General features: G+C 46.1%; 1 protein-coding gene across 8 annotated transcripts in view; it reads right to left on the bottom strand.

Moving 5' to 3' along the window:
* Window positions 1-8,587: 8,587 nt before the first annotated feature.
* The window catches only part of LOC137535707 (uncharacterized), a 213,913-nt gene continuing 198,613 nt past the window's right edge, over window positions 8,588-23,887 (bottom strand). For all 8 annotated transcript variants that reach the window (XM_068257570.1, XM_068257572.1, XM_068257573.1 and 5 more), the window contains exons 13-15: window positions 17,080-17,150; window positions 14,071-14,175; window positions 8,588-9,034 (exon numbers count right to left, since the gene is read on the bottom strand). In XM_068257570.1, the coding sequence (XP_068113671.1) occupies window positions 8,877-9,034; window positions 14,071-14,175; window positions 17,080-17,150 (334 nt within the window). In that variant the 3' untranslated portion in view covers window positions 8,588-8,876. The remainder of the gene's footprint in view (window positions 9,035-14,070; window positions 14,176-17,079; window positions 17,151-23,887) is intronic.

Genomic DNA, 23,887 nt, shown 5'->3' with positions numbered 1-23,887 from the left:
GCAGATCCCCTCTTCCATGTGTTGCTCCCATTTTCAGCCTAGCTTTTCCATTCTAACATTTATTCCATATGTAGCCACTCCTCTTCCATGTCTAACCATCCAATTGGTAGCAGCCGCCCAAGACCCAGGCCTATGTGGCCTTTCCAGTAATCCTCCAGCCTTGCCCTCAATAATCCTATCCAGGGTCGGCGCTACCATAGAGGCAAAGGGGGCATTTGCCCTGGGGCCCCAACCTCTGCTGAGGCCCCCGCAGCGCCGACCCTGCTCCATTCTGCCTGCAGTTATAATGGCTGCTATAATTAACTATAAGGGCCCTTTTCCACTAGCAATCGCAATCACAAATCACAAACGCCAGTGATTGCGATTGCGATTTTTCATTAATTCTGTTATGCGATTGCGATTTGCGATTTTCAAATCGAATCACTGTAGTGGAAAATACTTCTCGTGATTTCTATGATAAAGTAACAACCCTAGCGATTTAAAAATCACTAGCGATTTGCGATTTTGCGATTCAGCAATCACAATCGCTCTAGTGGAAAAGGGCCCTAAGTACCGGTGGGTGAGCGGGCGGGCAGTGGCTGTACTCTGAGACACGCTGTCTCCCTCTCACTCTAAGACTCGGGGCGTGTTTACAAATGACGCGCCGGGTCATAGAGTGGGAGGGAGCCAGCGGGTCTCCGAGTACAGCCACTGCCCGTCCGCTCACCCGCCTGGACTAATAGGTATTTATCGCTGCTTGCAGGGCCCCGGGGAGCAGAGGGGTAATAGCGGGGGAGGGGAAGCTTTGCGCTGGGGGCCCCAATGCTATAGTTTGCTACAGGGCCCCTTAAACCGGCCCTGATCCTAATGCAGGGAAACCGATGTCATTATACATACCTGCCTCAGTGCATACTGCAGGTGTCTCCCTTCTCCTCAGGAGATGGATGACAGGTCGAGTAAGCCGCTGGGATAGCAAATGAGGCGAGATAATACAATACATTAACATATGTAAAACACTTTTTTCTTCCATGGGACTCAAAGCACAGATATGTTTCAGATCAATACAGGGTTGCAGGCTGGGTTGTGTTACAGAGGAAACAGGTGTTCATAAATGCCAGACTAAACAGGTGTCTTTTCAGTTTGGGCCTGAGGGCTCGTTTCCACTATTGCAGTGCGGAATCGCCTGGATTCCACCGCTGAGAAATCGCATGCAGGTGCGTTTTTTTTTACGTGTTATTTTACGCGATTTCGCATAAGTTAGGCTATATACATTTTTAACAATGTCACTGACTGTGTTAATTTACATTGGTTCCTATGCGGAATCGCACGCGTAATCGCATAAAAAACGCATGCAATTTCCCTATTGAATACATTGCATGCGATTCACATGCATTCCACTCTCAGGCAAATTCGTTGGCTCTTTTGTGCGTTTTTTCACCGCTCAAAAAAACGCACATCACCAACGCAACAGTGGAAACAGGCCCATTCACTTGTATACCATGTGCGAATCCGCATGCGTTGGACGCATGCGGATTCGCGATAGTGGAAACGAGCCCTGAATGCTTCCAGGGATGGGTGTGGCAGGGAGTTCCAAAGTGTAGGGGCAGTATGACAGAAGGCTCTGTCTCCAAAGGTTTTGAGGTGGGATACCAAGTTATTAGAACCTTTTGATGTAAGATTGTGGGGGGGGGGGGGAGGGGGGGTGTGATGCAGGTGCAACACATTCTTCAGGTTTCCAGGTCCCAGATTGTGCAAAGATGTCAATGTCAATAAGCCAATCTCCAACAGACTTTTCCATTTTATCAGTAGCCAGTGAAGTGAGCAAAGGGTTGGTGTTATGCGACAATTGTGGCATTGGCTAGTTAAAGCGGACCCAAACCAAACATTTTTTTAATTAAAAATATTTAGTTGCACCACTCTGACACATACAAAGATAAATAAACACTCCTTCAAACCTATGAGCATTTCAGTGCATACTTTTCACCCTTCTCTTTTCATAGCTAGGGTTATACATGTGGCAGCCATTAGCAATTCCTCCATTGCCAGACACCATCTACTCCACCAGTTTGCCGGAAAAATCCCGGCAATTTGAAAGGAAGGGAGGGGTTCTTCCAATAAATGTGAAATATTTTATATTTGTCATCATGCAGCTGAAAAAAGGCTGCTGTTTATTATTATAATTTAGAAAATAGATTTTATTTCTGAAATCTTGTATTTTTAATTTGGGTCCACTTTAACAGCCTTGCAGCAGCCTTTGTTTAGAAGGCCAGTATACAGAACACTGCAGTAGTCCAGCCTTGATGTGATTAAGGGTGCGTACAGACATGCGACTATAGTCGTTTAAAACAATCGTTACCGACGGCATTGCCCGACGATCGTTCGTAAAAAGTGCACGAACGATCATTAAAACGACCGACCAACGAGATATGTCGTTGGTAAAGAACGATCCATTCTGCCAGATCTTTTCCAACGACCATCGTTCAAAAAGTAATGTCTGTACAACGATCGGTCGTTGATCGTTCGTTCTCAAAGCTTTGCACATGCTCAAACAGTTCTTTTTGACACTTGTGTTTGAAATCAGTTTATACATCATGTTGCGCACGCAACGCTCGTTCCAAGATCGTTCGTACACGAACGATGTTCAAAGTAGCCTTTCTTCAAACGATCATCGGCCAATACCTCCTTTAACATCGTTCGTCGTTCAGAACGAATGATCGTTATCGTATGTCTGTACGTACCCTATGGCATGGAACTAGGGTTGGAAGATCCTCTGAAGGAATGAGGTGTTTAATCCTTGCAATATTCCTTAGGTGAAAGAAGGAATGTTTCACAATTGTTGAGATTTAATTCCTGAAGCTTAATTCCCCATCAGTCAGTACTCCCAGGCTGCGCACACAGCCCGAGTTGTTCTCTGAGCTCCCTGTCCTTAGTAGTGCCATCTGGGCCTGGGGCTGATTTGCTGTCGAGCGCTGACCTTCGATGACAAGAACCTCAGTTTTGTCAGCATTTAGTTTTAGCTAGTAATTATTCATCCACTCCTACAGCTCAGCTAAAGCACAGGATGAGAGGGACTGCAGCATGTGCTGAGGAACTAGTGGTGAATGGTTAGCAATAGGCATGTGATGAGTGGTTACATGATGATGCTTGCCAGAACGTTCTTTTATAAACCACACACATAGGATTTCTGGAAAGTACAGGGAATCCTTGAGGCTTGTTGCCAATCACAGCTGTGATAATCAAGCTCAGAATTACTGTAAGCTGGAACTGACATGCAGACAGGGCCATTAATCCTGTTCTGGATCACAAAGGTTTGGTTATTAGGGTGCATACACACATCCAATTTTGTAAACCCTTATGCTACATGGAGGTGGTAAAATTGGTCAGTGATTGGCCAATCATAATTGAAAGTGTGTACCAGGTTTTGTGTTGCTTTGCTAGTTTAGAAGTCTTAGGGCTTGTAAAAGTGCTATCTAAGTGTTTTTAGAAGTTATTTTTCTAAGCGATTCTAGGCATGCGCCTAGCGATTTTGTAGGTATGCCTAGCAATTTTTGCAGAGTTTTTGTATAGCTTTTTTTTGTACAGTAGAGCTGGAAGTGTACAGCTTTTTAAAAGAAAAAAAAACTTGGAAAATCGCTCTGTTCTAACTTTTTTTTTTTTTTTAGCAATTTTTCCACTTTCCTATAGTTAACATTGAGGCTTAATCACCTCAGAAATGCTGCAGGATCCGCATTTGCAAAAAAAAAAAAATCACATCGCTCTGGTGTGGTCCATCTAAACATTAGCCAAGTGCTTTCAAAGCTCTAGTGTTTTTAACCTCTTGAGGACCGCAGTGTTAACCCCCCCCCCCTAAAGACAGGGGTATTTTTAATTAAATTGGCCACTGCAGCTTTAAGGCCAAGCTGCAGGGCCACACGACACAGCAAACAAATGATTCCCCCCCCCCTTCTCCCAACTAAAAGCTCTCTGGTGGGGTCGATCGCCCCCCCAGATGTTTATGTTTGTGTGGTTTTTTTATGTTTTTTTTTTACTGTCTTGCACTCCCCCCGCCAGCTAATCCCCGTGATCAGCTGTCATAAGCTCCTATGACAGCTGATCACCCCTGTGCCTCTGGAGGGGACAGCCATGTCACACAGCTGTCCCCAGTACAGCGCTGCTGCAGATTGCAGCGCTGTACATGTAAATAGACGGCGATTTCGCCGTCTAACAGTCTCCCAAGCGGCGATTGCTACTCTGAGACTGAAGGCGGGGCGAAGCTCCGGCCCCCAAGCAGGAGATGCGCGCGATCTCCTGCAATACAGAGCCCCAGGACTTTATGCCGTTAGGCGGTCCTGGGGCTGCCGCCACGCCCATTGGCGTGACGCAGTCGGCTGCAGGTTAAAGAGACTTCGTATAAAACAACCCTAGCGATTCAAAAATCAATAGCTTTTTGTGATTGCTGATTGTAATCACCTACAGTGGATAAGGACCCTTAACCACCCTGGCGTTCTATTAAGATCGCCAGGGCGGCTGCGGGAGGGTTTTTTTTAAATAAAAAAAAAACTATTACATGCAGCCAACTTAAAGTTGGCTGCATGAAAGCCCACTAGAGGGCGCTCCTGAAGTGTAATTCCAATCGCCTCCGGCGATCAGAATTAACAAGGAAGGCTGCAATGAGCAGCCTTCCTCGTTTTGCTTACCTCATCGCCATGGCGACGAGCGGAGTGACGTCATGGACGTCAGCCGCCTCCGATCCAGCCCTTAGCGCTGGCCGGAACTATTTGTTCCGGCTGCGCTGGGCTCCGGCGGCTGGGGGGACCCTCTTTCGCCGCTGCACGCGGCAGATCGCCTCGCTGCGGCGGCGATCAGGTAGCACACGCGGCTGGCAAAGTGCCGGCTGCGTGTGCACCTTTTTATTTGAAGAAAATCAGCCCAGCAGGGCCTGAGCGGCAGCCTCCAGCGGTAATGGACGAGCTGAGCTCGTCCATACCGCCAGGATGGTTAAGCCCCATATGCACGCTCAACCGCCGTCTTTTACAGTGAGCGAAAATCAAACGTTTTGGGAGAATTAAGACAATCTTCAAGTGTAGACGTGCGATTAGAAACGGCAAACGACAGAAGAGGTTGCATCGTTCCGGAATTCTGACTTATTTTGGAAAAGATGGTGAGAAGACGTCTGCAAACCGTTAATGTGTACACAAATGTAGACGATTATGCTATTATCGACTATGGTGAAGAGATGTCAATGTGGAGCTTGAACTTTATGGTAAACACACGTCTTAAAGTCGCTCATTTTGTTGTGCGGTGTGTATTATTATCGTGTGCACATCAAGGCGTATCTTTTATTGCTTAAATTTGTCTTCTCGTTTGTACTGAGCGTCCTTGGTTGAGTGTGTATGGGGCTTAAAGAGACACTGAAGCGAAAAAAAATATATGATATAATGAATTGGTTGTGTACTATGCATAATTACTAGAAGATTAGCTGCAAAGCAAATATTCTCATATTTTTATTTTCAGGTATATAGTGTTTTTCTAACATTGCATTATTCTATAATATGTGCAGATTACACAACACTCTGCATTCAAAATGAGTCTTTCAGATCAGTCTGTGAACTAATGACCTCTCCTCTGGCAGAGAAAAAGACATTTGTTCACTTACAGTTCAGATAATAAAAGTCAGATAACAGTCCTCTCCACGACTTTGAAAGTCGTAGAGCTTAATGGCTTTTTTGCATAGAGATAACTGGAGTTTCTTAACTCTTCCTGTACTGGAAACAATTAGACTGATGTATCTGATCTTAATGTTTTATTTCTTAGCTGTACTACACATAAAGATCATAATATCATAATTTTTTTTTCGCTTCAGTGTCTCTTTAACTTTCTGCATTGTGCAGTGCCCCTGCCCCTATGCAGCCAGCAGATGGCAGTGTAATACTTTTCAACATTTATTCCTATAAATCAGCCAAACAGCTGTCTGTATTGGCTGAACTTGTGGAAGTTTTCTTTATTTGTTTTCTTCACGCTTCTGTTTTGTATTTTGCTTTCTCAGGTGTAGATTTTGTTTTGTATTGAAAAACAATAAAAACAAAAGTGATTCTGTAGTTACCGATTTACTCCTTTCACTGTTCTTCCTGTAATAGCATATGAAGTAGCTGAGCCCAGGAATGATTAAAAGTAGTAAATCAGTCTGGCAATTCCATATTTTATTTAGAGGGTTCGGAGGAGGCCAAAACATTGTATTAAGTGTAAGTAGTGGTGTAGCAATAGGGGGTGAAGAGGTTGCAACTGCACCAGGGCCCTTGCGCCAGATGGGCCCTCAAATGCAGTATTAGCTCTGTATTGGTCCTGTGTTGATAATGACCACTTCTGTGTATGCTTTGAATAGTGGTAATCAAACTGTTCCCTCCTCTGCTTACACCTCTCACACTGTCCATGTCCTTGGGAAGTTTTGGTGCACCATATGAATTCTTACGTGTATATATAAATTGTACAACATGTACTGCAAGATCAAGAAGGTGCGTTGCCAGAACAGTGAATGCACCATAGCAAATGTCCCACCTGGGGTGAAGACTAATTGGGGTGGCAGCGGCTTAGCACAATGGACCCGGAGGAAACTCTGGGACCTCAGACACCCGGGGCATCAACACCCTATTAAGTAAAGAAAATTTTCTTTCTCAGTTCAGGTGTGCTTTAAGGTGCGATTAACGGTAGAGGTTTCAGAAAACGATAGCAAATTTTGCAGATCATATTGTATGAAAACAGAAGCTCGAGGGGCTCAAACATCACCTACCATTTTGTTTTTTAAATGGTTAATTCATGTGATGTGACCTCAATCCATCTCTGAGCAACAGATAGTTAAAGGACATGGGCTTTATTCTCACCGATTTTTCCACATGCGGTAATCCTTTTACGACAGAAATAATACCATCTAGACATTTATAAAAAATTTCCGCATGCAGAGAAAGTTTGTTAAAAATGCGTAAAATATCTGCAAAAGTCAGTAAATAGAAATAATTTTCCACAAAAAACTAAATTCACAATGAAAAAAGTGAGAATTATTTCTGCCTTAACTACATTTTAATCACCTACAAGTACCTAGTGATATTTTTCACTTCCGATTAAATTAAATGGAGGCTAGAGCATTTAGCACTGCTATTGGGCTGGTGCACACCAAGAGCGGTTCTGAGCATTTAAAAAATGTATTTCAATGGGATGGAGCACACCAGAATGATTCGTTTTTTCCCTAAACGCAAACTTGGGTCCTGCAGCATTTTTGCTGATTTCTAAGGTGATTCAGCCTCCATGTTAAAGGGACTCCGAGCTAAAAAAAAAATAATCGAAATTGGTACTTACCTGGGGCTTTCTGCAGCTAGTCATCACGGCAGCCGGCATGACTGTACTGCGCATGCACGGTTTAATCGCACATGCGCAGTACAGTCACGCCGGCTGCCGTGATGACGTCTAACGTCATCTTCCCGGAAGAGAGGGCCTGACACTCGAGCCCGGTGTCGCCGGGAACCATCTGTGAGGAGAGACTGGGAGAGGAGCCAGGACGCGACCTACGGTGGGCTGCAGAAAGCCCCAGGTAAGTACCAATTTGATTATTTTCAGAGGTCAGGGTTCTTTAAGTATAGGAAAGTGGAAAACCGCTCTGCAAAACGCTAGATCAGAGCAATTTTCCAAGCGTTTTTGTTACAGAAGCTGTTCAGTTACAGATCGGTAACTACAGAATCACTTTTGTTTTTATGGTTTATCAATTTAAAGCTCTGAGTGACAAATAAATAGGAACATCCACCCTGCCAAAGACAGGTCTCACCTGTTCAGATGTGGCTGCTCGTAGGACACAGCCTCTGATAGCGTTTGTCCCTTTAGGGGCCAGGGACCAGGCTCACGATCCAGCTCCAGGCGGGAAATCCGGAGGGCCACCAGGGAGTCACGTTCTCAGTTTGGACACTTCCAGGGCGGCTGTAGGCAGGCCAAACGTTATATCCTGGCGCACGCTCACCTTGCGAGACCAAACGGGAGTGAGCGGCGTCTATGCGATGTCAGTTGCGTACTGAGTAGTATCATGCGGCTAGCAGATATAACCGCTGTGACTTGCCGCAAATAAAATAGAGAGTGTTGAGGTAGTAAGGTATAATAGAGAGTGGTGAGGTAGTAAGGTATAATAGAGAGTGGTGAGGTAGTAAGGTATAAAAGAGAGTGGTGAGGTAGTAAGGTATAAAAAGGCGCTTATTTTTATTAGTAAAAACAACGCGTTTCTCAGAGAAAACGTTCTCTGTTTCAGCAGGTTAATATTATTAGCCTGATAAAACAGAGAACGTTTTCTCTGAGAAACGCATCCTACAAGCAGCCATTTCTGAACAGATGAGACCTGTCTTTGGCAAGGTGGATGTTCCTATTTGTCACTCAGAGCGCTCTCTCTTTTGCATGTTTTTACTTTCTCTAGTAGGGGATACTGAGAGCTGCCGAAGGAGGATTGCCAGATCGCACCAATAGGGAACTGTCTACATTCCCGATTTGCATTGGTGGTTAAACAGTTGTCACAATATTAATGTATAGTAATAAAACTATGGACCTGCCATACTAAAGAATGTAAAAAGAAAAAAAAAAAACACACACACACACACTAGACTGTTTGATGTTTTATTAAAAATATAAATACCTCTATGTGAGAGAATGAAAGAAATTTTCAGCAGGCAAATTATTTCTATAGAACAAAAACATTTACACAGAAATCTGGACTGCAATGAACAGCCCCTTTTAATTACACCCACTTTCCATAGAACTAGGTAAGCAGAGGGAGGGGGTGGACTGTGCAGAAGGTTGGCAGGGGTGATTACCCAGCAGGAAGCTGAGGGAAGCAGAGCCTGATGGGAATGGGCAGCGGTCACTATGGGTCATTAGCGGGCGTGCTGACGTTACTTTGCCTCGGCGGGTTGCAGTTTGGCCCGGGCCTGGTGTAGCCGCTGTTCTTCTTGCCAGTTTCGGATACCGGCGTTTCGGTCGATGGACCGGACGTGAGCCTGCGGGAACCAGCCGGACTGCAGGTCAGACAGCCGGACACCGCGATACCAGCCTGGAAAGTGAAAGGATACGTTAGACAAGCAGGTAGCCGAAAGTGTGACATTCAAACGAGAATCCCACCAGGTGGAGATCGCCATCATTAGAGATTCTAATTATTCCTGCTTGCATTAAAGCATCATGCAAAGTGTATGCAGCTTGCCATTGCGCCAATCCAAATCTGCAGATGGGGCAAACAAATGCACTAATTCTAAGTAGTGATGGGATGAACAGTTCACCAATGAATAGTACCGGCGGCTACTTCCAGGTCAGAGAGGTCTTTAACCCCCCCTGGCAGTATGAATCCTTCTGATTTTAGGGTCTAAAAACAGTACAGTTTTTCATGTGCTTTTAGACCCTAAAATCATGAAAAAAAAAATCATACTAGCAGAGAGTCTGCAGCAGCCCCAGTAATCACTCACCTCCCTGGGCTCCAGCGCTACAGTTTTCCCTCCATCCTCCAGGTGGCGCTGCAATCCTAAAGTGAGATTGCCGGGTGTCATGACAGAAAGCTATCTCACCAGGGGTAAGCAGAGCCTCGGAGGAGCAGAAGAAGCATGGCGGCTGACGTCGGGAGGAGAGTTGAAACGCACTGCTCTGCATACAGCCTCCGGCGGCTTCCCCCGGGGTTACCGCTCTGAGCTGCAGTTTTCCGCCAAGGAGGTTAAGTAATGTGCAGGCGCGTCCTTGATTGTGCACCTGGGAGCGCTATGCACATGCTCATGACAACACTGCGCATGCGTAGAGTTTTCCCAGCCGCACGACAAAGGACACACGCAGCTGGCCAGCACATTAAAGAGAACCTGAACTGAAAATAAAAAGTCAAAATAACCACACACACACACGTCATACTTACTTCCTGTGTAGTCTACTCCTCAATCTCTTTCTCCTCTCCTGCGTCCCATTTGTCCCCTGTGAGCGATGGAATTCTCTGTCCTCCTTTTTGAAAATGGCCGTTACCCCATTACAGCTTCCTGGTCAGCACTCTGTTAAACTGTAATATCGCTCACTTGAGCCATAGGGAAACATGTACATTACCTTGCACATTCAGTTGTAACTGACAGCTGCTGATATGTATCTGACAGCACTGGTAGATTTCAGTTCTGACAAAATATTGTCAGAATTGGAAGGGATCACTGTAATAAGAAAATGGTGAGCTTCTGTGAGGAACTGCCGGTGAGGCAAGTATGAAATATTCATTTGCAGCTACGTCGTGTTTCTTTTAAGTAATTTTACTCAGTTCAGGTTCCCTTAAAAGTGCCGGAAGTAACTGCAGGTACTGTTTGTTGGTGAACATTTCATCACATCTCTAATTCCAAACTGTGTAAAATAACATTAAATGTGCTCATAAACCAGCATTATTAGTATCTCAGTGACCCACTCTAGTTCTCATTCAAGTACAATAGATTTCATATAAATACGTCCATTTCTGGTCCAGTCCTGTCAGTTTTGCATCAGTTTTCCCTGACAGGATTGGAACTGTACACCTATTATATTTGTACACAGCCATAGAAAACTGATAAAAATGGACAGGACAGGACTGTACCAAAAATGTACAGATTTGTGTAAACCAAGCCATAGAAAGCTCATACAAAAGTGATGCCAACTGTCAAAATGTGCCCAGTCCTGTCTTGCCTAAGGGCTAGCGGACACACAGACCATTGCCTTCAGTTCAGGTGTCATTTAGTTTTATGCAGGTCCACTAAAGTCTGAAATCAGTTGACACTAGTGTAAACAGTCAGAGTCAGGGGGGCAGAAACATGTGTAAAGAGATCCTAAATCAGGGGTCTCAAACTCGCGGCCCTCGATACAATATTTTGTGGCCCTCACCGACAAAAGCTTCCTTATAGTTCGCTTCAGTGCTCCCAAGTAATCCGCAGCATCCCCGCCGCTAAACAAGGGCTGCAGAGCCCCCAAATCGCCCGGGGGGCAATCCGCCGGCATTTCCTGGAAGGGGCAGAGCTTTCAGCTTCAGCTCTGCCCCTCCTGACGTCAATCGCCACACGGATCGCCGCCTTTCCCCGCCCCTCTCTGTGAAGAAAGCGTGAGAGGGGCGGCCAGAGGCGGCGATGCGCCGCGATTGTGAAATTCCATATGCGGCCCAGCCTCATCCTGACTTTGCCTCCTGCGGCCCCCCAGGTAAATTGAGTTTGAGACCCCTGTCCTAAATGAAGCATAGGATCCATTTGCAATTACCACTTAAATGGGGCAGAGCACATTTTTCTGACCAGCGTGATTTTCCCAGACACTGCAGGTGCCCACGGAATCAGTGCAAGACTATGGGAACGGAGAGTGTCCCGATCTCACTAGGCTGCTTTCATGGGCAGCACTACTCTGGGGCACTGGCTCCCCCAGGAATCACTGTGCCCCCTTTGCTCCGTAACATACAGTTCTGTGATCTGTCCACACAGGAGAAGCTTGCTAGCAAAGAAGGATTAAAGCATGCCAGCCAACTAGCCTACTACATCTTCCATAATAGCACCACCATTTGGACAATCTGCTCAGCTCAAAAGCCTCGGTTTGTGATGTTTACATTTGTTTCCTATGATTACTGAACTAGTTAGCATAAAGTTTATCACTTGAGTTAAGCAAAAAATAGCCAAGGCTCGCCAAGCAAAAAATAGCCAAAGCTCGCCATACAAACATCAATTTTGATCACTCGAATAGACCCCCCCCCCTCCCGCCCACAAATTTAAGGCTGGAGCCACCATTGGCTACTTTCCTTTTCTGTTCCTGCTCTACTCACCTAGCTTCTGTGTCATTGATCATCTCAGGTACTGCAGCTCTGCTGGAACCAGGGGAGTAACTATTAATCATGGAGCCTCCCAATGGTCACACCCTTTCCCTTGCCTACCCCTTGTGACCCTCACAGCCTGGAGGCTCATCTAACAAAGGTCATAAAACAAGTGTGGCCATCTTAATAGTCTCACCCATAAAGCGTGTAGCCTCAAATACCTGATCTGAAGGATGGACCCCTTTATCAGAGGGAGTGAACTACCAGTTGGGGTCCCCTTACAGCTCTGGGCCCCCCTGTGGTCACATGGGCTGCTCCCCTCTAGTTACGCCCCTAACTGGCACCGCTACTGAATTGTTCAATGTTTAGGGTGCTGCTTAACCCCTGACACACACACACACACACACACACACACACACACACACACACACCCCCCCCCCAGTCTGGACCCAGCTTCTGCAGTGACAGGGCACTGAAGCCACAACAGCCTTAAAGGACATCCGAAGTGACATGTGAAATTATGAGATAGCCGTGTATGTACAGTGCCTAGCGCACACAACTATGGTGTGTTCCTGTTTTTTCTTTCTCTGACTGAAAGAGTTAATCATCAGGTATGCAAGTGACAGTTTCTGGCTGGGTCAGACTATAGCATAACCCTCACTGATAAGTAATTACTGCCATAAAACACTTTCCTGTCAGTAAATGGCATCTGAGAACAGGAAAGAGATAAAAAGGGTCAATAATTAATAGATTTCAGCTCTAGCATACTTCAATGAGCAGAGACAATGAAACAGTAAAAACTAATTTCAATATAAAATAAAACTGTGGGTGTAATGGACTGCGGAGACACCGCCGCGCGGTCTGACAGCGAGGCGGCTGGAGCAATGTTCAGACCGGCGGTTTCTCCGCAGCAGCAGCAGCGTGCGCCTGTTTTGTCTGTGCGCACACAGATGGAGAGCTGCGCGCGCGCTAACAGGCAAGCCCTTTATGCCAATAGGAGAGGGATCAGCTGATCTGGACGATCAGCTGATCCCAGCGCAGCAGGTGATTGGCTGAATGGGACTGGGCGGCGCTGAGGAGCGCTCTGCTATATATACTTCTTCCCTGTCAGTTGCCGGTTGTCTGCTGTTGCAAATGCTTACGTTTTAGCACTCAGACCATAGTCAGATCCTTCAGTGTAGTTGAACCAGGTGGACCTGGGAATCCACACTTAGCCAGATTACTGTGTTATTATTGTGTTATACTCCAGACTAGTTCCTGGGTGTTGAGAACACGGACCTCACACTCTAGACTAGGCCTATGCTTGATATCTGTTATGACCTATTGCTCTCCTGACCCTCCTTCTGCTCTCTGATTCGGTACCTACGCATATCTGATTACTTGTTGCCAACCCTGCCTGTCCCTGGTTACTGTATCAGTCTTCTGTCTCTGTACCTTATCTGCTCGTGTGTTACCGACCTGGCCTGGCCGACCTCTTACTGTCTGCAGAGACTTCCTGTCTCTTAAAGGGACCTCTCCACAATCCAGTCAAGGACTCCATCTCTTAAGGTGTCCTTTGACTGCAGTAGAGTCTGATTCCCAGCAGTCAGGGAATCACTGGCTCATATACTGTCACACCAAACACTTACACTTTATCAGGTGTCCAGAGGTTAGTTATACTTGTATTATCGGTGATTCTGCAGATCATCAATAATCAGGTATATATCTGTATTCTTGGTGATACTGCAGATCACCAATAATCAGATTCTCTCTGTGTGCCGACACCGATCGTTACAATGGGATATCTAAACAAGTCATTTTTAGGAGGACAGATACAATTGTTTTTCTTATCAGATGTTCACCTTGAATGTCCTTTAAGGTGGCCAGTAGGGAGGAAGGCCTAATGTCCCTGCTAGCTACTGGGCTTTGACTGTGGGAAAGAGCAGGCACTGCAAAACTGCACCGCAGCGTACTAACAAGAGTAGAACTGACTAGTTCTAGTTTCCTTTGATTCAGCCTCTTTGATGGATCTTGACATCATACTGTGTGGGATAGTGTTACGCTGGGAATGCACTAAGAGTTTTTCGGCAGATTTACTGGCTGATCGATTTTCCAATCGTTTTTCGGATCAATTCACATTCACTTCTAAAAACGATCGAAATCGAATCGGACCTGTCGATAATTACCTACCCAGCCATCTATCTGACAAAAAAACAAAAACAAACAACTCATGGTGTATTCCCAGCATATCTGGCCCTTATCTGGCCAAAGTACTCCCAGCAACAGGGCTCAGAGGAGCGAAACAGTGACCCCTAGCTGTGACTGTTATAGCCACTTACCGTCATCACTGTTCTGTGTCATTATGAGGATGTCGGCCTTCTCCAGCGACAGCTCGTCATTCTCCCGTGCTTTGTAGGACTTGAAGCATTGCATCTGCCTAAGACCTGGAAGACATAGCACAGAGATATTAGGGAAATGCATTTGCTGTAAAAGAACATGGCGAGGGGAGGAAGTAGTTGTGGCGCTAGTCTAGTTGAGGAAAACCAGCCACTTTCTGCTCGCTACAATTTGGTTCATGACCACCAATTTGTAAGACAAGACAAAAAATATTTATATTGTGCTTTTCTCCTGGTGGACTTAAAGTGCCAGAGCTGCAGCCACTAGGGCGTGCTCAGTAGGCAGTAGCAGTGATAGGGAGCCTAGCCCAAAGATTCCTTACTGAATAGCTGCTGGCTTACTGAACAGGAAGAACCGAGATTTGAACCCTGGTCTCCTGTGTCAGAGGCAGAGCCCTTAACCAGTGCACTATCCAGGGGGCCTAGCAGGAAATCCGATCCACGACACCATTGAATAGGTTTAGTAAAGTTACGCGAGTGGAGGCGGCAGCTGAAGCTCAGTGGCTGAAGGCTGCAGGCGAGGGCCCTGGCGTTCAATGTTAGCGTAAGGCCCCGTTTACATTTAATCAGTTGCTCTCAGTTGCAACTGAAAGAAAACTGATTTTCAAAGTAATGCCTATGTTTTCCTATGGCAGCTTTCACACTTAGGCCCGGTTCACATTAGCGGTTTTCTGCGGAGCCGGCCGTAAGGATCCGGCCATCAGGATCAGGAAAAACTGTCAGTTTTTACAGCCAGTGTGCTGTAAACTGTCAGTTTTCTATTTGTTACTATGTAGCTGCAAAACCTTCCGTTTCCATTCCGTTCAGCAAAACGGTCGGCAAAATTGGGTCCTGCAGCATTTTTTAGTCCGCTCAGTGGAACGGACCACAGAACCGTACGGCCAGTTCCGTTGGCAAACGCTAATGCATACCTCCCAACATTTTAAAGCTAGGAATCGGGACACTTAGGCCACATCCCTAACCCCCCCCCCCCCCCCCAAGTCACACCTACCATAAAAAAATTTAATTTTTTTTTTCAATTAATAATATCCCCTAATATTTTTTAATACATATTTCCCCCATATACGATGGGGAGGAGGGTGTCCGTGGGTGGGTGGGGAGGAGGGTGAGGATGGCCATGAGAGGGGGGAGGAGGGTGCCATTGCAAGAAAAAAAAATGATCGAGGCGCCAGCCGCGCGGAAGTGGGATGCGGGATGCCTGTCCTTCCATTCTATCTTCCTCCCTCCCTTGGAATCTGCCCCCGTGTCTCCCCCCTGCTTGCAGAGTGCACAGCTAAGCGGAGCGGGCTGTCAGCTTACCGGTATCCATGGACGCGTACCAGCATCTGGCTTCCTACTTCCTGTGACGTCACAGGAAGCAGATTGAAGCCGGACATCGGTACGCATGGACGCAGGTAATGACAGCCCGCTCCGCACTCTGCTAACGGGGGGGGGGAGGCACACAAGGGGGGGAGATTCCAAGGGAGGGAGGGAAGTAGTAATGTGGAGCACGCGTCCCGCATCCCACTTACCCGCGGCTGGCGCCTCGATCATTTTTTTTTTTTCACCCTCACTGCCCACTGCTGCCCGGGACTTGGGGGGCTCATACCGTGATAGCGGGAGAGCCCCCCAAAATCGTGACAGTTCCGACGAAACTGGGTCGGTTGAGCCCTCTGCTAATGTGAACCGGGCCTAAACGCATTTTAACTGAAATCTTACCATTGCACTGCTATGGAAAAACCGTGCACTAATGCACACTAATGCATACCAACTGATTAAGTGTAAACGGGGCTTTAGGGTTTCCCCACATGTACATTGACAAATGGCAGGGGCAAATTTGGTTGCAGGGTGAAGCCGGAAGAGGGTTCACTCCTGTCCACGCTACGGCAGATACTAATCTCCTTCTGAGTTGTAGCAACTCCGTGGGAACGATTCATTTGGGCACAAGCCATTGCCGGCGGCCGAATAAGCTCGTCTTTTGAGATCTGGCTGTTGCAGACACCCAAATTAATCACTGAAAAATAACAGCTATAGCCATAATTCTTATTACGGCCTCCGATGGTGCACAAATCATCAGCACTGCGCCATTAGCTGTCCCCAATTTCTTACAAACTAGTGGACACAATCAAAATGCCTCAAGCAGGGAGCAGCTGTGCGTCTGAGGTTTTCTGCTGGGTCCCGTTAACTAGACTAGCGGTGTAGCTGCCACACATGCTTTCTATCGCTGGGTGTGGCTCCACCTAGTCACTCTCTCAAGCTACTCCTACACTTTTTTTTTTTTTTTAAACGATCAATGGAATCAATTTTTCTTTTTTTATCAATTCCTCCCTCCCACAAAAAAAGTAAAAATGAAAAATTGGGATCTAGAAAACTAGAAATGTTTCATTTTTCTATACAAATCATTTTATAGAATGAATCCTAAAAACATATTGAATTACTTGCATTGTGTGTGGACACCTTCAGAGTCAGACAGAGCTAGCCACACCGCAAACAGCAACAGACCACACAGACAGATTAGAAACACAGTGACAGATTGAATTACTTGCATTGTGTGTGGACACCTTCAGAGTCAGACAGAGCTAGCCACACCGCAAACAGCAACAGGCCACACAGACAGATTAGAAACACAATGCAAGTAATTCAATCTGTCACTGTGTGTGGACACCTTCAGAGTCAGACAGAGCTAGCCACACCGCAAACAGCAACAGACAGATTCGAAACACAGAGGCAGATTGCACGGAAGACCATCAGAGCCAAAATCTGAAATGATCAGGGGATTCGTTCTCTAAACTCCAACTCCCATGATGCAGCGCGGTGGAGAGATTCTGAACACAGAAGAGTGTCAGTTCCTGGCTGAGTAATATAGCCAGTCACCCACTGATTATATTCAGACTTTTTGGTTTAAAGCTCCTTCACCTGAACAAAATTAAATGAGGGGAAAAAAAAAAAAAAGTCATAGATGTCGACTCTTACTGTGGTCCCTCAGGAAATCAATTTCTTCATTAGGAGGTGACAGTGCGCAGGTCCACCTCAACTTCTGACTCCTGGAAAGACAAGCCAGCAACAATTATGTATGTCTGCTCAAGCATTTACTGTATCATGATCACCTTATTTTATTGCTCCACAAACATCGACACATTATGCAATAGACTTCATTCCCTATTAACTTTTCTCATGAGTTTTCTCATGCCTTATAATACCTTTTCAAGTTTCCAGCAAGCACATACGGTAAATACGAAACCAGAGCAGAGTTAAATCAAAAGTTCTATACATACCTGGGGCTTCCTCCAGCCCCATCCACACGGATCGCTCCCACGCCGACGTCCTCAGTCTTCTCCCTCTTCACTACCAGGCCCCGTAACTTCAGCCAGTCTGCGCAAAAGAAGTGCGTTCTCTACGTATCTCTGCGGCGGCTGCTGGAGAGGTACGTAGAAAACTTTTAATTGAACTCAGCTCTGGTACACTTTAAAATACACTTGATATTACCTTTTCACACACTTAAAGAAAACCTGAACTGAAAATTAAAAGTCAAAATACACATACACAAGTCATACTTACCTCCTGTGTAGTCTACTCCTCAATCTCTTTTTCCTCTCCTGCATCCTGTTTGTCCGCTGTGATCAATGGATTTCTCCGTCCTCCATTTGGAAAATGGCCATTACACCATAACAGCTTTCTGGTCAGCACACAGTTAAACTGTAACATCGCCCACTTGAGCCATAGGGAAACATGGACACATCAGTTCTCCTCTCAGCTGTAACTGACAGCAACTGATATATAACCGACAGCAACTGATATATTTCAGTTCTGACAAAATGTTGTCAGAACTGGAAGAGATCACTGTCAGCAGAAAATGGTGAGTTTCTGAGAGGAACTGATGGCAAGGTAACTATGTAATGTTCATTTGAAGTTACCTCATGTGTTCATTTTAAATTTTACTCAGTACAGGTTCTCTTTAAGCACTTAAGTTACATGAAACCTCCTCTCTCTACTGATGTCCAACCGCCCCCCAGCCATGCCTAGCCCTATCCACCGCCCCCCGTTGCCTAACCCTAACGTTACCTGCAAAATCTGCCTATGTTTGACACTAAACCTAATCTTATTCCCACATGAGCCCTCTTTCTACTGATGTCGAACTAACATATAATGTACATTTTATTAAGGTGCCAGGAAATTGAGGTGCAGGGAAAAGTTGGTAAAACTGATTTTCCTCCCTACAAGCCATCGTGGACTCAGGGGTAAGACGTGATTTGGCTTCCAGCTATTGCTGGCAGGAGAATTCCGCTGGTTTTATTGTAATTTGGGCTCGGTCTTTTGACAGCGCCCAAATTACTGTCGGAGCGCCACTATAGATGTAAATCACATTATGGCCTATGGCGGCGCATGGTACGCCCAAATTTCCTGCACTGTTTTTGTCTGTCTCGCTAACTGACACCCCCCTTCCCCCCCATGCCTAACCCTCAACACATTCACCACTGCCTTCACCCCTAAATACCGTACTTGGGCTCCGGCTGCCTAATTACAATATTCTTATTGGGCACCGGTGGCCATAGTACCATTGGTCCCCAAATGATCCGCTTCGCCAGAGGGGCCTTTTTAGGTTTTTATATAGCTGCAGTATGTATTTCTATGTACTAAACTGGTCATATTGATTATAATTCAGTGCTCTGGGCTCTCCCCAGCCCTCCGGTGTCATTTCAGAGCTTCCTCTGAAATCGAGGTAGAAATATCACCGAGGTAGAAATATCACCATCTCAAGGGCCAGCTGGTACTCGGCCTTCATAAAACATGCATGTTCCTGTGTTGTTTAGGTTTCCTTTGAGCACCAGAGAGCTCCACACAGACACCTCTTCAGGTGGCAGCAGATGTGCACCGGACGCCAGCGTAATCCAATATCTGCCGCGTTTCCAAAGTGCGCCACAAACATGCTTATTCCTAAACAGGCTTATGACCAGGCTAAGAGAGCCGCCTAGATCAGGCATTGAAACATATGAGAGTGCAAGGAAAAAAGGACGCTCAGTAACGTAGTTTGTTGAAATATCATGAAAACAGCAATATTTTACTATAAAATGGAAAATATCAAATAACGATATTTTACTACCGTGACTGATCCCTGAGTGAGCTGGAACGGAGTGAGCTAGGAGGAGTGCCTTCTCTCACTGACTCAATTACTGTGGTTCTTTGAATCATTTAGCTGAAGGAACTGAATGAATCAGTGACCCTGAGAGGCATTTCTTCTCTCACTGCTCAGTGCAGCAGCGCTCCTGCCTCCTCCTGCCGCTCTAGGCAAGAATTTATACCTGCCTGGTGATTGAGACGGCTGTGCTACCATCATACCTAACCGTACTCTCCCCCGTGTCTCTCCTACCTGTGTGTGTGCCTCTTGTCTCTGCATGGCAATCTATCACAGTGATTTTCTGCGTAACGGCAGAAGTGCAAGTAGCTGATACATCGGAGAGCTATGGAGTATCTGATCGGGATCGAAGGGCCAGGACTACATGCTGGTGGCTGCCAACAAGGTGTGTGTCAATAGCATTATCCAGATGAAGTACAGTGAGTATTGGAGCTACTTAGCCTGCTCCTCTCCCAGCACCTTTACGGCCATCATTCATCAAGCATGTGGAAACTGAAACAAAAGCCTGTGTTCTGTGTACCCAAATAAATGAAAGTACACGTCGTAAGCCAATATGAACACATGCAGTGAGCTGGACAGCCTGAGGGATGGAGGCAGCTGCTTGAGGTCTGCTGCAGGGACTGGACTCTGAGGGAGGAGGCCCGGCACAGGAAGTGAGGCGAAGGGGAAGCGGAGCAGGAAAAAAAAGTTTGCATGCAGCAAGTAGGCGGCAATCCAAAATTTCGGGATTTGGGCGCCCATGATGCCCGATATATAGCGGGCCCTGTATCAGTCCTCTGTATCAGGCATCCAAAGACCGCTATTTTGTATTGGCGCCTATGGCAGCGCCAAATTAGTCCACTTTCCGCATGCGCCCTTTTTTCCTGCTTCGATGGGAAACACCCACAAACCCTTCAGCCTACCCCATGAAAATTATACCTGTTCATTGATGCAGACACAAACACCAACGTTCAGAGCCCGATTAAGATCACACAGGGCCCCAAGCAGAGCAATACATTTAGGGGCCTCCTTCTCAGCCACCCTGTTGAAAGGATGTCCCCACAATATAGGTGACTGGATGTCCCTGCAGTATAGGTAGCCAGATGTTCCCCTACTATAGGTAGCCAGATGAACCCCAATATACTGTAGGCAGTCAGATGATACCCTCCCAGTAAAGCTAGTCAGATTACTCCCAACACCAACTCCGCCCCCCCTCAGCAGTAGAGGTGACCAGATCCACATTTCTCCCAACCAGTGTCTAACTGGTTGGTCACATCGTAAGAAACCCTAGCGGTCGCCATGGCGAAAAGACACTAAGAAGCACTGAGGAGAACCTACACCGAAGATACGGCATGGGTACCTGGAGAGGTAATAAACCATATCTCCCAACATTTTGAGATCAGAAAGAGGGACACTTAAGCCACACCCCTAGTCACGCATACCATAAAGATTTCCTAAGAAAAATTAGGTTGTTTTATAATACAAACCACACTGGTACTTTCTATCCTGGCTCATTTTTCTTCATAGTAACATTTTCAAATTAGTGATATATCCATTTAAAGCAGGGGTCTCAAACTCAATTTACCTGGGGGCCGCAGGAGGCAAAGTCAGGATGAGGCTCGGCCACATAAGGAATTTCACAATCGTGGCGCATCGCCGCCTCTGCCCGCCCCTCTCACTCTTCCTTCACAGAGAGGGGTGGGGAGAGGCGGCGATCCGTGCGGCGATTGACGTCAGGAGGGGCAGAGCTGAAGCTGAAAGCTCTGCCCCTTCCAGGAAATGCCGGCGGGTTGCCCTCCGGGCAATTTGGAGGCTCTGCAGCCCTCGTTTAGCGGCGGGGATGAGGCGGATTACTTGGGAGCACTGAATATAAGGAAGCTTTTGCCGGCGAGGGCCACAAAATATTGTATCGAGGGCCGCAAATGGCCCGCGAGCCGCGAGTTTGAGACCCCTGATTTAAAGGGTGGGAATAAAGTTTAAAGTCAAACATTTTTTTAGTAGAGAAATATATATATATTTACAAAGGAAGAGGGACAAAGTCCTGAAAGAGGGACAAATGAGAAGGCAAGAGGGATAGAGGGACAGGGCTCCCAAAGAGGGACTGTCCCTCTGAAAAAGGGACAGTTGGGAGCTTTGAATAAACTCTTTACTCCTCTCTGCTCACACTCTGCAAATTAAATTCACCTCTAGGCTAATTAGCTGAGCAATGACAGGAACTAATCATGAACATCACAAACAGAACTCTAGACTGCGAGCACACTTGTCTAGTTGTGTTTTCTGCCCAGGAGAACCAATGACAATCAAAGGGCCAGTGTACATTTCTATGTATTTTCCTATCCAGAAAACAAAACAAAACAAAAAAAAAAACCTGTCAGCAGTGAAGCAAAGTGTGGCTTTTGTATATTAAAGTAGCACCTGTAAAAAAAAAAGAAAAAAAAAATGCCTGCGTTTTCCTACATACAGACACACATGGAGGTTGATTCACTAAACTAAACTGGGCAAAGACAAATCGCACACCTTACCAAAGATAACACGCCCTATCAAAGTAGCTTAGCGAGCGCTACAAACTTATGCCTGCTAATGGACAATGGCACTCGTCCTGCCCTGAGCCCCTGCTGGTTCGAAATTTAAACAGTAGAGGGCGCTCTACTGTCTAAACTTACCCCGACAGGAAGTGAAGCCAGCCTGAGCCCAGCGGGGAGAAGGGACAATGGCGACACGCGCCGGTGGAACAGGTAATGTATTGCCGCTAGCGTCGGACATTCGAACGCCGCTATCGACACGACACTCCCGACCCGCCGGCGCTCAAGCGAAATTTTCCGCGCGGACAGATCGACAGTATCGATCGATTTCAGATCGAAATCGATCGGTCAGCGTTTGCGCATCGATTTCACAGCAGATTCGATCACAGTAATCGAATCTGTGGTCTATCGGCGGGAAATCGAGTAAGTGTATGGGCACCTTTACTTAAAAGAGCATTCCTGCAGACTGTTTTTAACAGACCATAAAGAGTCACTTAAAAGACCACATGAACAGGGGCAAAAAAAATCTCTATTGGGGCTGGCAGGGCCCTGACCTTTTACTTGATCAAAAGCAACTGCTTCCAATGCCTGGTGGATAATCAGACTCTGCCAACGTTTAGGGACACACAGGTCCCTTCCTCAGAGTAAAAAAAAAAAAAAAAAAAGTGGTGTGTCAAGTTACTTCAGAGGATCCAGAGTCTTTCCTCTTCTTAAAGTGCCCATAGGTCATTCGACTTGGTGGCCGATCCAGCATCCGATTCAATAATTATTATAGAATCGGATGCAAACTTCATGCCACCACAAGCATGCCCAATGGGCTAATGTATCGATTGGATATGCTGCAAGATGTCGGGCAGATGTGGTCGATTGGGTGCGGAGGATCCCCTAATGTGAATGTGCATTTAATACTTTACCTGTCTGCTGTCTCCCGCTGCAGCAACAGAAGCAGCAGATGCAACATCACAAGGCCGATTGCCAATTCCCATGCTGAAATCTTGGGAAATGGTCTTCTAGCATATGGGCAGGCAACGGATCTCTCGCCGATCAGACGCAATCAGAGAGAGATCATCCCATACATCTTCTAACTTCACTTAAATTATCCCATACAATTTGTACTGCAGAGGACTAGGAACACATATGTGCTGGGTTAGGATATCAAAGATCAAGTCTACCGATGCCTTCTAAGGAGTCTGCTGACCCTGGGGCATCTACCAGGTTAGCAGGCTTTGCATCTCGCTGTGCTCTGCAGTCCTCTGTGGCAGCACTACCACCTCAAAAATGCCAATTCATTCTCTGATGATGGAAAGTTACATAATTTATCACTTTGCAAACTTCTAAGGGGTTTTGCACAATATTAAGCCATCACGTATTTGTGCATTGGCCTAGAAGTTTTGAATCAGGATGATACCATTTATTGGCTAACTTAGAGATGGATAAACCGTGAGCTTTCGGCTTATAAAAAGCCTTCGTCGGACTGGTTCCTGACCAAAACTGAAAAACACAGCTTATATACACTGACATACAGAGGAGAAACATTTTTTAGCAAACATAAATGTAACTAGATGCCTTAACTGTTACTGGGGAGGCTTTCCCAGGCATGCCTCCTCGGTAACAGTTGAGGCGTCTAATTACATTTATGTTTGCTAAAGAATGTTTCTCCTCTGTATGTCAGTGTATATAAGCTGTGTTTTTCAGTGTTTGTCAGGAACCAGTCCGACGAAGGCTTTTTATAAGCCGAAAGCTCACGGTTTATCCATCTCTAAGTTAGCCAATAAATGGTATCATCCTAATACAAAACTCCTTGATTTTACTCATGGTTAACACTGTACAAAACTCTACTGCATTGGCCTAGAGATCACTGCTAAGCAAAAGAATTGCTGTCAAAGCCACCGGCAGTCATACTCTGGAGATCTGAAATATCTGGTAAGTGCAGACGAAGAACTGCCTGATGGGAGGCTCAGGAATTGCCTCCTGGGTACCCAGAATACCGTGTAACCTGATAGAAGGTCCACCAAACAGGTTTGACATGCTTTGCAGCCTACTTCCATGATCAGCCAATGTTACACCTTCATTGTGAATGATACACAGAGCTCCATCATGGGTCTCATATGTGTGGCCTAATGTACAAGAGAATGAAACCTGTGCT

The sequence above is a fragment of the Hyperolius riggenbachi genome, chromosome 10, assembly GCF_040937935.1.
Source record: "Hyperolius riggenbachi isolate aHypRig1 chromosome 10, aHypRig1.pri, whole genome shotgun sequence".
Classification (NCBI taxonomy): Eukaryota; Metazoa; Chordata; class Amphibia; order Anura; family Hyperoliidae; genus Hyperolius; species Hyperolius riggenbachi.
Note: the sequence above shows the minus strand (reverse complement) of the source record. Positions and strands in the feature narration are given on the sequence as shown.